General features: G+C 51.3%; 1 protein-coding gene across 1 annotated transcript in view; it reads right to left on the bottom strand.

Annotated features, from left to right (window-relative positions):
* Positions 1-17,475, bottom strand: part of LOC119972875 (thioredoxin domain-containing protein 3-like) — a 224,582-nt gene that overhangs the window by 42,818 nt on the left and 164,289 nt on the right. The window contains exons 14-15 of the mRNA XM_038810402.1: positions 12,598-12,749; positions 3,326-3,470 (exon numbers count right to left, since the gene is read on the bottom strand). Coding sequence (XP_038666330.1) covers positions 3,326-3,470; positions 12,598-12,749 — 297 coding nt within the window. The remainder of the gene's footprint in view (positions 1-3,325; positions 3,471-12,597; positions 12,750-17,475) is intronic.

The following is a 17,475-nucleotide window of genomic DNA, read 5'->3' on the forward strand; positions in this document are numbered from 1 at the left end:
ATTAGGGATAGTCAGCAGGGTTTTGTGAAGGGTAGGTCATGCCTCACAAACCTTATCGAGTTCTTTGAGAAGGTGACCGAACAGGTAGACGAGGGTAGAGCAGTTGATGTGGTGTATATGGATTTCAGTAAAGCGTTTGATAAGGTTCCCCACGGTCGGCTATTGCAGAAAATACGGAGGCTGGGGATTGAGGGTGATTTAGAGATGCGGATCAGAAATTGGCTAGTTGAAAGAAGACAGAGAGTGGTAGTTGATGGGAAATGTTCAGAATGGAGTTCAGTTACGAGTGGCGTACCACAAGGGTCTGTTCTGGGGCCATTGCTGTTTGTCATTTTTATAAATGACCTAGAGGAGGGCGCAGAAGGATGGGTGAGTAAATTTGCAGACGACACTAAAGTCGGTGGAGTTGTAGACAGTGCGGAAGGTTGTTACAAGTTACAGAGGGACATAGATAAGCTATAGAGCTGGGCTGAGAGGTGGCAAATGGAGTTTAATGTGGAGAAGTGTGAGGTGATTCACTTTGGAAAGAATAACAGGAATGCGGAATACTTGGCTAATGGTAAAATTCTTGGTAGTGTGGATGAGCAGAGGGATCTCAGTGTCCATGTACATAGATCCCTGAAAGTTGCCACCCAGGTTGATAGGGTTGTGAAGAAGGCCTATGGTGTGTTGGCCTTTATTGGTAGAGGGATTGAGTTCCGGAGCCATGAGGTCATGTTGCAGTTGTGCAAAACTCTAGTACGAACGCATTTGGAGTATTGCGTACCGTTCTGGTCGCCTCATTATAGGAAGGACGTGGAAGCTTTGGAACGGGTGCAGAGGAGATTTACCAGGATGTTGCCTGGTATGGAGGGAAAATCTTATGAGGAAAGGCTGATGGACTTGAGGTTGTTTTCGTTAGAGAGAAGAAGGTTAAGAGGTGACTTAATAGAGGCATACAAAATGATCAGAGGGTTAGATAGGACAGCGAGAGCCTTCTCCCGCGGATGGAGGTGGCTAGCACGAGGGGACATAGCCTTAAATTGAGGGGTAATAGATATAGGACAGAGGTCAGAGGTGGGTTTTTTACGCAAAGAGTGGTGAGGCCATGGAATGCCCTACCTGCAACAGTAGTGAACTCGCCAACATTGAGGGCATTTAAAAGTTTATTGGATAAGCATATGGATGATAAGGGCATAGTGTAGGTTAGATGGCCTTTTGTTTTTTTCCATGTCAGTGCAACAACGAGGGCCGAAGGGCCTGTACTGCGCTGTATCGTTCTATGTCCTATGCATGCTTATTTATTCTGTTCCTCTGGACTTCCTGGGTGTGATTTACTGGTTCAGCGATTAAGTGCTCTCACCATTGGGGAGGTGCAATTCCATCCTTGCAAATGAGCTAGCATGCTGCCCATGTGCATCCTGCCCAAGTCCCGATTCCCCAGCTGAGTGATTCACGGAGGTCGGGAATCCCATTGTTAGCTTGACAAGCTGGAGCAGATTTTAAGTGCTCCACTCACCCCAGACTTTCATTCCAGCCAAGAAGATGGCTGCAAGAAGATCTGCACCAAGCGTCTTTGAAGCAGGCATCCACAGGTTGTTGGACACCATTGAGGAGAGGAGGGCCACCCACTTCCCCAGGATAGGATGGAGACACCAACCAGCTGTAATGAATCAAGCCTGGGATGAGGTGACAGACACAGTGAGACATGGCAAGGATAAAAATGTAATGCAGGAAGAAGGTAAATGACCTCCTTTGAGCTGCTGGGGTGAGGAACTACCTTTGTGACCCTGGCATCACACCCGTTCTTGACCCCTTATATCTGCCTGCTAACCATTATATGCAAATAATACTCCCCCGCATGTCCCTCAGAACCCACCCATCAACACTTGCCCAGCCCTCTTTGGCTAGGTAGATTGCCCACATATGCTACCAGCTAGAACTACACCCCAGAACTGGCGTACCGGCATCTCACTACGTTCTTACTATGTCCCCAAAGATAAAGTGGGCCATAATCGAAGGGAGTGTCAGAAGACGGGTGGGGCCATACCCGAGATATGGGTCCATGCCCATGCCCCCGGAGATGGGGGGCGGGGTTCGGTTGCCTGGCGCTACCCCGTTTTTGGGCCAGCAAGGGATTCTCCACCTGATCAGGGACCGGGATTCTCCGGTATCCGGTGGGTGGGCCGTACCAGCGTCAAAGAGTGGCGTGAACCACTCCGGCGTCGGGCCGCCCGGAAGGTGCGGAATCTTCCGCACCTTCGGGGGCTTGGCCGGCGCTGGAGTGATTGGCGCCGCACCAACCGGAGCCGAAGGGCCTCCGCCGGCCGGCGCATGCGCAGGAGCGCCAGCGTGATCCCAGAACCGCTGCCGTGATTCCTGCGCATGCGCAGTGGGTTTCTTCTCCGCGCCAGCCATGGCGGAGCATTACAGTGGCCGGCGCGGAGGGAAAGAGTGCCACCAAGGCACAGGCCCGCCTGCAGATCGGTGGGCCTGATCACCTGCCAGGTCACCGAGGGGGCCCCCCCCCCCAGGGCCAGATTCCCCTGCACCCCCCTGAGGACTCCGCAGGCCGCCCGCAGAGCCAGGTCCCGCTGGTACAAACCTTGTGTAATTTACACTGGCGGGACTGGCCGGAAACAGGGGACCAGTCGACCCATTGCGGAGTGGAGAATTGCCGGGGGGGTCGCTGCCAACGACCCCCGACCAGTGCAATTCCCGCCCCCGCCAAAAAAACGGCGCCGGAGAATTCGGCAGCTGGCGTCGGGGCGGGATTCACGCCGCCCCCCGGCGATTCTCGCCCTAAAAATCCCGCCCTAAGTCCCCACGCCGTCGGGAAGACTGTGGTCTTTTACGTCAGGAAAACTGGCCAATCACTCCAGCGCCGGCCTAGCCCCTGAAGGTGCGGAGGATTCCACACCTTCCAGGCGGCCCGACGCCGGAGTGGTTCACGCCACTCTTTGGCGCCGGTACAGCCCGTCCGCTGGATACCAGAGAATCCTGCCCTTAGTCTCCAAACGGAGAATTCAGCCCCCCTGGTCTAAGTTGCGGGGAGCGGAGAATACCACCCAATGATGCACTGAAGACAAGGCAGGAATATGGAAATCCCCCATGGAAACATTTTCACTGTACTGGCCTACACTGCATTCCAATTAGGTCCTAATATTCATTAGACTATGGCCTTCTCATTCATCTAATTATCAAACAATACTCCATTTACCAAAGATGTACTGGAAAATTTGGGGAGGACTAAGGAGTTGTGCATCTTTTCAATAACATTTGGGATCTTTACTACCCACAGAAAATGGGTGAATTCAGTTTCATCAGACAAGGATTATTTGCTTACTTAGACATATTTACTGTGAGTTGCTTGAAGAATGGCTCTTCTTCATAATCTTTGTAGAACTCTGCTGCAGTCTCTTGGGACATCTCAACTGATTTAATTGCAGATATTGTGAAGCTTGCTTGTTGAATCTTGATTATGATAGCATCTAGGGTTACAAAGAGATAATTTGAGAGTTATTTTTATGCTGTTCCTAATAAGTGTAATATATATGTGCCAATGAACACAGCTCTAGATATTTCATTTGAAAAACAAAATCATGGATTTTAATTACACAATGTCTTAAATTGGCTGAAATTAAATGGCTTCAATGATGTTGAGTCTCTCGGAGCAGAAGCTCAGCTCAGGGTCAATTAAAATGCCAAGATTGCAAATGGTTTGGTTTAGCATCACTTAGCTGCCAGAGAGGGGAGAGAGAGAGAGTGAGAAAGGAGTTGTAGTGGGTGAACAGAAACATTCTCCATCCCGCCACACAGATTTCTGGTGCGGCGCACCCCCGGGATTCTCCGTCCCGCCAGCTACCCAGTGGGTTTCCCATTGTGGGCAGCGACACGCTGTTGGGAAATCCCAGGGCTGCCAGGTAACAGAGAATCCCAACAGCAGAGAATCTGACAGCGGAGAATCCCGACAGCGGAGAATCCCGAGAGCGGTGAATCCCGACAGCAGAGAATCCCGACAGCGGAGAATCCCGACAGCGGAGAATCCCGAGAGCGGTGAATCCCGACAGCAGAGAATCCAGCCAATGGCTTTGGTCTTCCCAATATTTAAATTTAAAATATTCAGGGCTGGGTTCTCTGATTTTGAGGCAATGGGCGGGATTCTCTGCGAACCGGCGGGGCGGGCCAGTCCGGCGCCGAAGAGTGGCGTGAACCACTCCGGCATCGGGCCGCACCAAAGGTGCGGAATCCTTCTCACCATCAGGGGCTAGGCCGGCACCCGAGTGTTTGGCGCCACGCCAGCCGGCGCGGAAGGGCCACCGCCGGCCGGTGCTGGTTGGTGCATGCGTAGGACACCAGCGTATTCTGGCGCATGCGCGGGGGGGGGGGTTCTTCTCAACACCGCCATGGCGGAGGTTGACAGCAGCCGGTGCGGAGGGAAAGAGTGCCCCCACATCGCGGTCCGGAGAGTCGCCGGGGGGCCGCTGCCAGCAGCCACCAACTGGCGTGCCACGATTCCTGCCCCTGCCAAAACTCTGGTGCCGGAGAATTCGCAGTCAGCGAGGGCCAGATTAACGGAGGAAGTGTCTAGTTTTGCAATGATAAAGACAGTGCCACCCCTGCATCGATTGTCCGCCCAGTGGCGTGCTAGTTGCTAGTAGGGTCCGTGGCTGCGCATGCGCACGGTACAACATGGTGCCAGACGTGTGCAGACTCGACCGGCAAATAGTGTCCCATCAGCCAGCAGCACGGCTGCCACCTGACTGTGGGGGCGCTGGACACAGTACGCAGCCGCCACCTGACTGTGGGGGCGCTGGACACAGTACGCAGCCGCCACCTGACTGTGGGGGCGCTGGACACAGTACGCAGCCGCCACCTGACTGTGGGGGCGCTGGACACAGTACGCAGCCGCCACCTGACTGTGGGGGCGCTGGACACAGTCCGCAGCAGCCATACCGCCACCTGACTGTGGGGGCGCTGGACACAGTCCGCAGCAGCCACACCGCCACCTGACTGTGGGGGCGCTGGACACAGTCCGCAGCCGCCACACCGCCACCTGACTGTGGGGGCGCTGGACACAGTCCGCAGCCGCCACACCGCCACCTGACTGTGGGGGCGCTGGACACAGTCCGCAGCAGCCACACCGCCACCTGACTGTGGGGGCGCTGGACACAGTCCGCAGCCGCCACACCGCCACCTGACTGTGGGGGCGCTGGACACAGTCCGCAGCAGCCACACCGCCACCTGACTGTGGGGGCGCTGGACACAGTACGCAGCTGCCACACCGCCACCTGACTGTGGGGGCGCTGGACACAGTACGCAGCTGCCACACCGCCACCTGACTGTGGGGGCGCTGGACACAGTCCGCAGCAGCCATACCGCCACCTGACTGTGGGGGCGCTGGACACAGTCCGCAGCCGCCACAAAAACTCAAAACCACAAATCCTCAGACCACATGCGGCCCGCGCGGTTGGGAACTTGCTGACGCCTTGATGATGCCGATTTTGAGGGAAGGCGCGGGACATCCAAAAAACTGCGTCGCCCCCGATTCGGTCGCAAACGGGGTTTCTCCGTCGATCGCCAAATACGATTTTGGCGTTGGTCAATGGAGAATCCCGCTCTCAGTATTTTGACCAGGATTCTCCATTCTCCATCACTGTGATTGGGACTCCTGATCGGGTGGAGAATGGAGCCTCCCCTAAAAAATGGCTTTGGCACCAGGCACCAGATCCGTTGCCATTTGCATAGAATCATAGAATATTACAGTGCAAAGGAGGCCGTTTGGCCCATCAAGTCTGCACCGGCCCTTGGAAAGAGCACCCTACTTAAGACCATGCCGCTACCCCATCCCCGTAACCCCACTAACCTTTGGACACTAAGGGACAATTCCACAGCCCTGCCACTGACCATTGAACGCTACCCGCCCCACGCCAGCGAGATCATGTAAATCAGTGTCAAACATGCCTTTCATAGAATTTACAGTGCAGAAGGAGGCCATTCGGCCCATCGAGTCTGCACCGGCTCTTGGAAAGAGCACCCTACTCAAGGTCAACACCTCCACCCTATCCCCATAACCCAGTAACCCCACCCAACACTAAGGGCAATTTTTTGACACTAAGGGCAATTTATCATGGCCAATCCACCTAACCTGCACATCTTTGGACTGCGAGAGGAAACCGGAGCATCCGGAGGAAACCCACGCACACACAGGGAGGATGTGCAGACTCCGCACAGACAGTGACCCAAGCCGAAATCGAACCTGGGACCCTGGAGCTGTGAAGCAATTGTGCTATCCACAATGTGCTTGCCCTGTAATTGCATTTGCATGCAATTAAAGGGCAGGCGCCGGAATGTGGCGACTAGGGTTTTTCAATTGAAGCCTACTCGTGACAATAAGCGATTTTCATTTCATTTCATTTCAGTCTGAGTACCCCCTCCGCCCACCATGATGCTCCAACCCCCACATCGGGAACTCACCAGGTTTTGGTGTGAGGTTGGCTAAGCGCTGCCCTGCCGTGGTGGAAACTGGGGGGGGGGGGGGGGGGGTCAAGGCATTAATAATGTGCCCCTCTGCCACTGCCAGGCTTCAGAAGGGGCGGTCCTTCAAGGGTCCTGGAGGTTGGGTCCCACCCAGACCCCCAACAACCTTCCCAATTGATACTCCCATCAGAAGTCCCTGCCTGAAAGCTGAAGGGCAGTCCAGGCAATCAATAGTGTGAAAATTACCGCAGATATACTTGGGGCGGGATTCTCCGATCGCCAATACAAAAATCCCGTTCGGCCGGAGAATCCATTATTACGCCAGAATCGGGGGCAGAGCCATTTTTCTGATTTTCTGCCCCCTCAAAAACAGCATATACGAGGAGGAGTACGCCCCATGCGTTGAGACGGCCTCAGGACATCACCTGAGGCCCTCTCCTGATGCTCCGCCCCTGATGAGCAGAGTCCCCGGCGGCGTGGGGCACGTGTCCTCTCACTTTTCGGGGACCTTGCTTCAGACTGTCTATGCCGCCACAGTTGGGGGGGAGCCGTTCTGCTGGCGGGGGGTGGGGGGGGGGGGGGGGGGGGCTTCGGCGGGGGGTGGTGGGGAACTGGTGGGGGGGGTAGACCGGGGGTGGCAAGGCTGGTTACAGGGGGGCAATTTTTGGCAGGCCAGGTCTATGCGCAATGATGTACAGCGGCCGCCGCTGTGCGCAAGCACGGCCACGGACCCGGCAATTCTGCGTCCGTATCGGCAGGTAAAGCCTACGTGGTGCGGCTGCTAGCCCCCACTGAGCAGAGCATTTGGTCGTAAGACCAAACGGATCCTGCGGATATTGCCGCAGAATTGGAGAATTGTAGCCCAGAACCTTTCCTAATATCTGTTACCTCAGACAAAAGCCTTTAAACCAGCAGTTGTTACCAGTGTCAGAGGCTAAAGACCCTGAACACTTGAAAGGGCTTCAAATCCCTTTGAAATTCAAAGCTCCCATTCAATTTCACTGAGAAAAACCTTTCAGTTGCTTGTGATTGACACTTTATTAGGTCAGGCACAGCTGCTCGGTGGATTATTCAGTGATCTTTCCCTTCATGTTTGAATGCATCTCATACTCTGCTTTGATGCTAACAATGTTTAGAAACACTCTTGCTATGATTGACAGGTCCTCAGCACATCAAAAGAAGCGAAGTGCTTTCTGCTGTGAGAAAAGAGGAAGTGAAACCTCTTAGGGTTATTTGATGCGTTAGGAGCTTCCAATCATAGCAAGAATGTTTATAAACATTGTGGGGAACATAAAATAGGGCAGGTGGCCACCCCATAAGACAGAGGAGCAGAATTAGACCACTCGGCCCATCGAGTCTGCTCCGCCATTCAATCATGGCTGATATTTTCTCATCCCCATTCTCCTGCCTTCTCCCCATAACCCCTGATCCCCTTATTGATCAAAAACCTATCTATCTCTGTTTCAAAGACACTCAGTGATTTGACCTCCACAGCCTTCTGTGGCAAAGAGTTCCACAGATTCACCACCCTCTGGCTAAAGAAATTCCTCCTCATCTCTGTTTTAAAGGATCGTCCCTTTAGTCTGAAATTGTGTCCTCTGGTTCTACTTTTTCCTACAAGTGTGATAGAAATCGACTATTTTAGTCAGATATAAGAGTTTTAAATGAGAACTAATTCAGTGCAGCTATAGCTGGGAATCCGCTAAAGGTTAATCCAGCTTCACCATGTGGACAGTACACTCCTGACCCAGGATCTCTCTCCCCAGCATCTAGGCTGAGCTCAGGGTGAATCAAGCCATGGAGATGATGTGGAAAGGTTATAACTCCCGTCTGAGGATTCCTCACTGAGGAAAGATTCTCTTTGCGTCGCCCAAGCTTCAAAATCAACTCTCCTCGGGGGGGGGGGGGGGGGGGGGGGGGGGGGGGGGGGGGGAGGGGGGGAGAAAGAGAACTCTGCAAATTGATGAAAGCAAAGCATTATTGAAATAATAAAGGCACAGCAACATTCCGGGCCTGTTCCCAATCTCAGTGTTATAAAACTCATTTTATAAACACGGCCAAACGATGCAACAATGTCATTGTTATAAACACATCCGAGCACCCTGTGGATGGGGGGAATGGAGGGAAAGAGGGGGGGAATGCAGGGAGGGAGATAGTGGAAAATGCACGGAGGTACACCAAAAAAAAACAGGGTAGCACGGTAGCATAGTGGGTAGCACAATTGCTTCACAGCTCCAGGGTCCCAGGTTCGATTCCCGGCTGGGTCACTGTCTGTGCGGAGTCTGCACGTTCTCCCCGTGTGTGTGTGGGGTTCCTCCGGGTGCTCCGGTTTCCTCCCACAGTCCAAAGATGTGCAGGTTAGGTGGATTGGCCAGGCTAAATTGCCCTTAGTGTCCAAAATTGCCCTTAGTGTTGGGTGGGGTTATTGGGTTATGGGGATAGGGTGTTGACCTTGGGTAGGGTGCTCTTTCCAAGAGCCGGTGCAGACTCGATGGGCCGAATGGCCTCCTTCTGCACTGCAAATTCTATGATAACACTCTCTGGATTATTTCTCAGGTTTTACATTTTGCAAACAACCAGAGACTGAATGACGCCAACTAGCAAAAAGACCCTATTGTTTGTTATTGCTTTCCCAGCCTGGACAGTTCCATTTCAATGGTAATACACAGTCTAAGGTCATAATGCCCTGAAGGCTGTGTTGTTTTCTAATTAATGTTGAAATGTAGGTGTCAATTATTTGGAAAATTGGCAAACAATGGAATGGAAAATTCGCACCAACTTATTTGAATACATATCTCTCTCAAAATTGACATACAGACACTTCAGCCGAATTGAGTGAATTATAAATTAGTTAAAGTCAATCAGAGATGAAAAGAAGGTGAGACTTTAAGATAATAATCTCCTTAAAAATCACTTCTCGGGATGGCACAATCTATTCGGGAATCAATCTATCTCTTTCTGAAACCTATTTCCTAACTGCTGCTTTTGCTAAATCGCCAATTTTCTTTTGTTTAAATCAATCAGTAATTTTGCACTGTGTATCATGATTTGAAGAATTACCAAGATTGGTAATTGTATTTTAAACTCAACTACTGTATTCGCTAAAGATAATCAATCTGACCTAAGTTTGTATTTTAACCAAAGTTTACCAAAGAACGAATAACAGCACAGGAACAGGCCCTTTGGCCCTCCAAGCCTGCGCCGACCATGCTGCCCATCTAAACTAAAATCTTGTACACTCCCGGGGTCCATATCCCTCTATTCCCATCCTATTCATGTATTTGTCAAGATGCCCCTTAAACGTCACTATCGTCCCTGCTTCCACCACCTCCTCCGGCAACGAGTTCCAGGCACCCACTACCCTCTGTGTAAAAAACTTCCCTCGCACACCTCCTCTAAACTTTGCCCCTCGCACCTTAAACCTATGCCGCCTAGTAATTGACCCCTCTACCCTGGGAAAAAGTCTCTGACAATCCATTCTGTCTATGCCCCTCATAATTTTGTAGAGCTCTATGAGGTCACCCCTCAACCTCCTTCATTCCAGTGAGAACAAACAGAGCTTATTCAACCTCTCCGCATAGCTAATGCCTTCCATACCAGGCACCATCCTGGTAAATCTCTTCTGCCACCCTCTCTAAAGCCTCCACATCCGTCTGGTAGTGTGGCGACCAGGATTGAACAATATACTCCAAGTGTTGCCTAACCAAGTTCTATACAGCTGCAGCATGACTTGCCAATTTTTATACTCAATGCCCCGGCCAATGAAGGCAAGCATGCCGTATGCATTCTTGACTACCTTCTCCACCTGTGTTGCCCCTTTCAGTGACCTGTGGACATGTACACCTAGATCTTTCTGACTGTCAATACTCTTGAGGGTTCTACCATTCACTGTACATTCCCTACCTGTATTAGACCTTCCAAAATGCATTTTGGACCTCACATTTGTCTAGATTAAACTCCATCTGCCATCTCTCCACCCAAGTCTCCAAATGATCTAAATCCTGCTGTATCCTCTGACAGTCCTCATTGTTGTCTGCAATTCCAACAACCTTTGTGTCATCCGCAAGCTTACTGATCCCTGCGGAACACCACTAGTCACAGCCCTCCAATCAGAAAAGCACCCTTCCATTGCTACTCTCTGCCTTCTATGACCGAGCCAGTTCTGTATCCATCTTGCCAGCTCACCTCTGATCCCGTGTGACTTCACCTTTTGTACCAGTCTACCATGAGGGACTTTTTCAAAGACCTTACTGAAGTTCATAGAGACAACATCCACTGCTCTACCTACACCAATCATCTTTGTAACCTCCTCGAAAAACTCTATCAAGTTAGTGAGACACAAACTCCCCATCACAAAACCATGCTGCCTCTCGCTAATACATCCACTTGCTTCCAAATGGGAGTAGATCCTGACACGAAGAATTCTCTCCAGTAATTTCCTTACCACTGACGGAAGGCTTACCGGCCTGTAGTTCCCTGGATTATCCTTGCAAACCAGTAGACACTAAAGCTGACAAATAAAGTTCAACAAAACTTTGCAAACAAGAACAGCCTGAATCTCTGTTATTTGGGAACTAAGAAGGGATAACGCATATCCAGGGTTCCCAATTGACAAAGGGATCCACGAAAGTGGAAACATCCTCTCCACATCCACTCTATCCAGGCCTCGCAGTATCCTGTAAGCTTCAATAAGATCCCCCCTCATTCTTCTAAACTCCGAGTACAGACCCAGAATCCTCAACTGTTCTTCATATGACAAGCTCTTCATTCCAGGGATCATTCTTGTGAACCGCCTCTGGACCCTTTCCAAGGCCAGCACATCCTTCCTTAGATACAGGGCCCAAAACTGCTCACAATACTCCAAATGGGGTCTGACCAGAGCCTTATACAGCCTCAGAAAAATATATCCCTGGTCTTGTATTCTAGACCGCTCGACATGAATGCTAACATTGCATTTGCCTTCTTAACTGCCGATTGAACCTGCACGTTAACCTTAAGGGAATTGTGAACAAGGACTCCAAGTCTCTTTGTGTTTCTGATTTCCTGAGCATCTTCCCATTTAGAAAATAGTCTATGCCTCCATTTCTCCTTCCAAAGTGCATAACCTCCCACTTTTCCACATTGAATTCCATCTTCCACTTCTTTGATACTCTCCTAGCCTGACTAAGTCGTTCTGAAGCCCGCCTGCTTCCTCAATACTCCCTGCCCCTCTTTGTACACGGCTAAATCACTGGCTTTGAAAGCAGACCAAGGCAGGCCAGCAGCATGGTTCAATTCCCGTAACAGCCTCCCCGAACAGGCGCCGGAATGTGGCGACTAGGGGCTTTTCACAGTAACTTCATTTGAAGCCTACTTGTGACAATAAGCGATTTTCATTTCATTTGTAGATCTTTGTATCATCTGCAAACTTAGCAACAGTGCCTTCAGTTCTTCCAGATCATTAATGTATATTGTGAAACGTTGTGGTCTGAGCACCGACTCCCGAGGTACACCACTAGTCACCGGCTGCCATCCTGAAAAAGACCCCTTTATCCCCACTCTCTGCCATCTGCCAGTCAGCCAATAATCTATCCATGCCAGGATCTTACACTTAACACCATGGGCTCTTAACTTAATTAATAGTCTCCTATGCGGCACCTTGTCAAAGGCTTTCTGGAAATCTAAATAAATCACGTCCACTGGTACTCCTTTGTCTATCTTCCTTGTTACTTCCTCAATGAACTTAACAGATTTGTCAGACATGACCTCCCCATGACAATGCCGTGCTGACTCAGTCCTATTTTACCATGGACTTCCAAGTACTCCGCGATCTCATCCTTAATAATGGACTCTACAATCTTACCAATGACCGAAGTCAGGCTAACCAACCTATAATTTCCCATCTTCTGCCTCCCTCCCTTCTTAAACAGTGGTGTTACATTAGCCACTTTCCAGTCCTCTGGGACCCTTCCTGCCTCCAGTGATTCCTGAAAGATCATCACCAATGCCTCCACAATATCCTCAGCTATCTCTTTTACAACCCTGGGGTGTAGTCCATCCAGTCCAGGTGATTTATCAACCTTTAGACCTTTCAGTTTCCCCAGAATCTTCTCCTTAGTAATAGTCACTGCACTCACCTCTATGTAACTTATTGCCTACCTTTGCATTCCCTTAAAGCAACAGCTTTTACTGCCACCAATGTGTGTTCAACCGGAAAGAAGAAGTGCAACTCTTTCCTTGCATTTTCATCATCATGACTCCCATGTAGCTGGTTAAATGGAACATCTTCTATTGCAAATCTTGCACGCAAGCTAAGAAATAGAACAAGGAGTACATATGTTAAGCAGTTGAGTCTGAAACATTAGGGACCTTCAAGCGGCTATTGGATAGGTACATGGATTACGGTAGAATGATGGGGTGTAGATTAATTTGTTCTTAATTTAGGACAAAAGTTCGGCACAACACCGTGGGCCGAAGGGCCTGTTCTGTGCTGTATTTTTCTATGTTCTATGTTAATATCTTAGCCCAGATTTTACAGAAACAACCTAACTGACAAGGTATTCCAACATTTTTTGCTTCCCTGAACATGCAGAAGGAAAGCTTTTAAACTGTGGTGTTCTTTGTGATTCTTGTTCTCAGGATGGATGTTGTAGTGTTCACAAAGACCACAGAAGCTAAGTTCATTAACCAAGCTAACAAATTTACACTAGTCATTAAAGATCAACCACTTACTCCTCTAGTAAACTATAATCTAGTGATCTACAATCTACACTCAATTAACATTAGTCTCTACACTCTATCTATAACTGTAGTCTGATCTCTCCTCACTGATCCTCTGCTCTCCTCTCCAGCCTTCTCCCAGAAGTCTGTGAGTCCGCGCTTTATATAGTTCTACATCTAGCTCCATCTAGTGGTTAATTCTGATATGACATTAACCATTTGTATTCTGAACTTTTCCAATAATGGCACATTCCCCCTTCCTTTGATAAAAATTTTGAAATTCATTCTAACATTTTTTACATACATTGCCAAGAATGCTTTCATACTGTGCATGCTGAATGTTCTGTTACATGCCATAATTGGAATGACAGGGATGCAGTCCTTAGTGTTTTACAAAATTTAGTCAATTAGGTCTTTTTGACCTTGCAGCGTCATTAGAATTTTCTGTTGTCTGTTCTGTCTGTGTATTTGATAACAACGCTGGTAAGTCAATGTTGCAAAACATGGTGGGTGGGATTCTCCTTCTGCCGGCGTTGAAATCGGGAAACGCGATTAGGCGGAGAATAGCCTCCGACACCAAAATTGTGCTAAGCGTCGGTTTGACGCCAAATCCCTGGCAGCAGGGACAGGCGCTAGGACCAGGGACACCGATGGGGCTGGGGTGGGGGACATGCGGAGGCGGAGCCCACACCACAGGACCACCGTATAGACCATGGAACCTGATTGGGCACGGGAGTATGCGCCATGCTAACATGTTGGCCTTTCACCCACTGCAATCAATGGCGTTTGGCATTCCACCAGCAATGGTTGCTACCCTGGTGATGGTCGCAGCTCTGTGAGATGCCCTGCGGCCTTGTGAGCAGGGACCGCTCGAAGAGGAGGGGGAAGCTGCAGCAGCGGAGCGGGCAGCAGCAGAGTGGGCAGCAGCGGTGTGAGCAGCAGCGGTGTGAGCAGCAGCGGAGTGGGCAGCAGCGGAGTGGGCAGCAGCGGTGTGAGCAGCAGCGGAGCGGGCAGCAGCGGAGCGGGCAGCAGCGGAGCGGGCAGCAGTGGAGCGGGGCAGCAGCGGTGCGAGCAGCAGCGGAGTGGGCAGCAGCGGGGCGAGCAGCAGTGGAGTGGGCAGCAGCGGTGCGAGCAGCAGCGGAGTGGGCAGCAGCAGAGTGGGCAGCAGCGGTGTGAGCAGCAGCGGAGTGGGAAGCAGCGGAGTGGGCAGCAGCGGAGTGGGCAGCAGCGGTGCGAGCAGCAGCGGAGTGGGCAGCAGCGGTGCGAGCAGCAGTGGAGTGGCAGCAGCGGAGCGGGCAGCAGCGGTGCGAGCAGCAGCGAGTGGGCAGCAGCGGTGCGAGCAGCAGTGGAGTGGGCAGCAGTGGTGCGAGCAGCAGCGGAGTGGGCAGCAGCGGAGCGGGCAGCAGCGGTGTGAGCAGCAGCGGAGTGGGCAGCAGCGGAGCGGGCAGCAGCGGTGCGAGCAGCAGCGGAGTGGGCAGCAGCGGTGCGAGCAGCAGTGGAGTGGGCAGCAGCGGTGCGGGCAGCAGCGGTGCGAGCAGCAGCGGTGTGGGCAGCAGCGGTGCGGGCAGCAGCGGTGCGAGCAGCAGCGGAGTGGGCAGCAGCGGTGCGAGCAGCAGCGGTGCGAGCAGCAGCAGAGTGGGCAGCAGCGGTGCGAGCAGCAGCGGTGCGAGCAGCAGCGGAGTGGGCAGCAGCGGAGCGAGCAGCAGCGGTGCGAGCAGCAGCGGAGTGGGCAGCAGCGGTGCGAGCAGCAGCGGTGCGAGCAGCAGCGGAGTGGGCAGCAGCGGTGCGAGCAGCAGCGAGTGGGCAGCAGCGGAGCAGGCAGCAGCGGAGTGGGCAGCAGCGGAGCAGGCAGCAGCGGAGTGGGCAGCAGCGGAGCAGGCAGCAGCGGAGCGGGCAGCAGCGGTGCGAGCAGCAGCGAGTGGGCAGCAGCGGAGCGGGCAGCAGCGGTGCGAGCAGCAGCGGAGCGGGCAGCAGCGGTGCGAGCAGCAGCGGAGTGGGCAGCAGCGGTGCGAGCAGCAGCGGAGTGGGCAGCAGCGGAGCGGGCAGCAGCGGAGCAGGCAGCAGCGGAGTGGGCAGCAGCGGTGCGAGCAGCAGCGGAACGGGCTGAGATGAATGGGCTGAGAAGAACGGACAACAGAGTGGCAGGAGGCAGCTGCAAAGGCTGAAGAAAGCGTCCAGAGGAGGTTCACAAGAATGATCCCTGGAATGAAGAACTTGTCGTATGAGGAACGTTTGAGGATTCTGGGTCTGTACTCGTTGGAGTTCAGAAGGATGAGGGGGGATCTTATTGAAACTTACAGGATACTGCGAGGCCTGGATAGAGTGGACGTGGAGAGGATGTTTCCACTTGTAGGAAAAACTAGAACCAGAGGACACCATCTCAGACTAAAGGGACAATCTTTTAAAACAGAGATAAGGAACAAAGAACAAAGAAAATTACAGCACAGGAACAGGCCCTTCGGCCCTCCCAGCCTGCGCCGATCCAGATCCTTTATCTAAACCTGTCTCCTATTTTCCAAGGTCTACTTCCCTCTGTTCCCACCCATTCATATACCTGTCTAGATGCTTCTTAAATGATGCAATCGTGCCCGCCTCTACCACCTCCGCTGGTAAAGCGTTCCAGGCACCCACCACCCTCTGCGTAGAAAACTTTCCACGCACATCTCCCTTAAACTTTCCCCCTCTCACTTTGAAATCGTGACCCCTTGTAACTGACACCCCCACTCTTCGGAAAAGCTTGTTGCTATCCACCCTGTCCATACCTCTCATAATTTTGTAGACCTCAATCAGGTCCCCCCTCAACCTCCGTCTTTCCAACGAAAACAATCCTAATCTACTCAACCTTTCTTCATAGCTAGCACCCTCCATACCAGGCAACATCCTGGTGAACCTCCTCTGCACCCTCTCCAAGGCATCCACATCCTTCTGGTAATGTGGCGACCAAAACTGCACGCAGTATTCCAAATGTGGCCGAACCAAAGTCCTATATAACTGTAACATGACCTGCCAACTCTTGTACTCAATACCCCGTCCGATGAAGGCAAGCATGCTGTATGCCTTCTTGACCACTCTATCAACCTACGTTGCCACCTTCAGGGTACAATGGACCTGAACTCCCAGATCTCTCTGCACATCAATTTTCCCCAAGACCCTTCCATTGACCATATAGACCGCTCTTGAATTTGATTTTCCAAAATGCATCACCTCGCATTTGCCTGGATTGAACTCCATCTGCCATTTCTCTGCCCAACTCTCCAATCTATCTATATTTTGTTGTATTCTCTGACAGTCCTCCTCGCTATCTGCAACTCCACCAATCTTAGTATCATCTGCAAACTTGCTGATCAGACCACCTATACCTTCCTCCAGGTCATTTATGTAGATCACAAACAACAGTGGTCCGAGCACGGATCCCTGTGGAACACCACTAGTCACCCTTCTCCATTTTGAGACACTCCCTTCCACCACTACTCTCTGTCTCCTGTCGCCCAGCCAGTTCTTTATCCATCTAGCTAGTACACCCTGAACCCCATACGACTTCACTTTTTCCATCAACCTGCCATGGGAAACCTTATCAAACGCCTTACTAAAGTCCATGTATACGACATCTACAGCCCTTCCCTCATCAATTAACTTGTCACTTCTTCAAAGAATTCTATTAGGTTTGTAAGACATGACCTTCCCTGGACAAAACCATGCTGCCTATCACTGATAAGTCTATTTTCTTCCAGATGTGAATAGATCCTATCCCTCAGTATCTTCTCCAACAGTTTGCCTACCACTGACGTCAAGCTCACAGGTCTATAATTCCCTGGATTATCCCTGCTACCCTTCTTAAACAAAGGGACAACATTAGCAATTCTCCAGTCCTCCGGGACTTCATCCGTGCTCAAGGATGCTGCAAAGATATCTGTTAAGGCCCCAGCTATTTCGACCCTTGCTTCCCTCAGTAACCTGGGATAGATCCCATCCGGTCTTGGGGACTTGTCCACCTTAATGTCTTTTAGAATACCCAAAACTTCCCCCTTCCGTATGACAACTTGACCGAGAGTATTTAAACATCCATCCCTAGCCTCAACACCCGTCTTGTCCCTCTCCTTTGTGAATACCGATGCCAAGTACTCATTAAGAATCTCACCCATTTCCTCTGAGTCTACGCATAAATTTCCTCTTTTGTCTTTAAGTGGGCCAATCCTTTCTCTAGTTACCCTCTTGCTCCTTACATACGAATAAAATGCTTTGGGATTTTCCTTAACCCTGTTAGCCAAAGATATTTCATGACTCCTTTTAGCCCTCTTTATTGCGCGTTTGAGATTT

This window comes from Scyliorhinus canicula, chromosome 10 (genome assembly GCF_902713615.1).
Source record: "Scyliorhinus canicula chromosome 10, sScyCan1.1, whole genome shotgun sequence".
In the NCBI taxonomy this organism is placed as follows: Eukaryota; Metazoa; Chordata; class Chondrichthyes; order Carcharhiniformes; family Scyliorhinidae; genus Scyliorhinus; species Scyliorhinus canicula.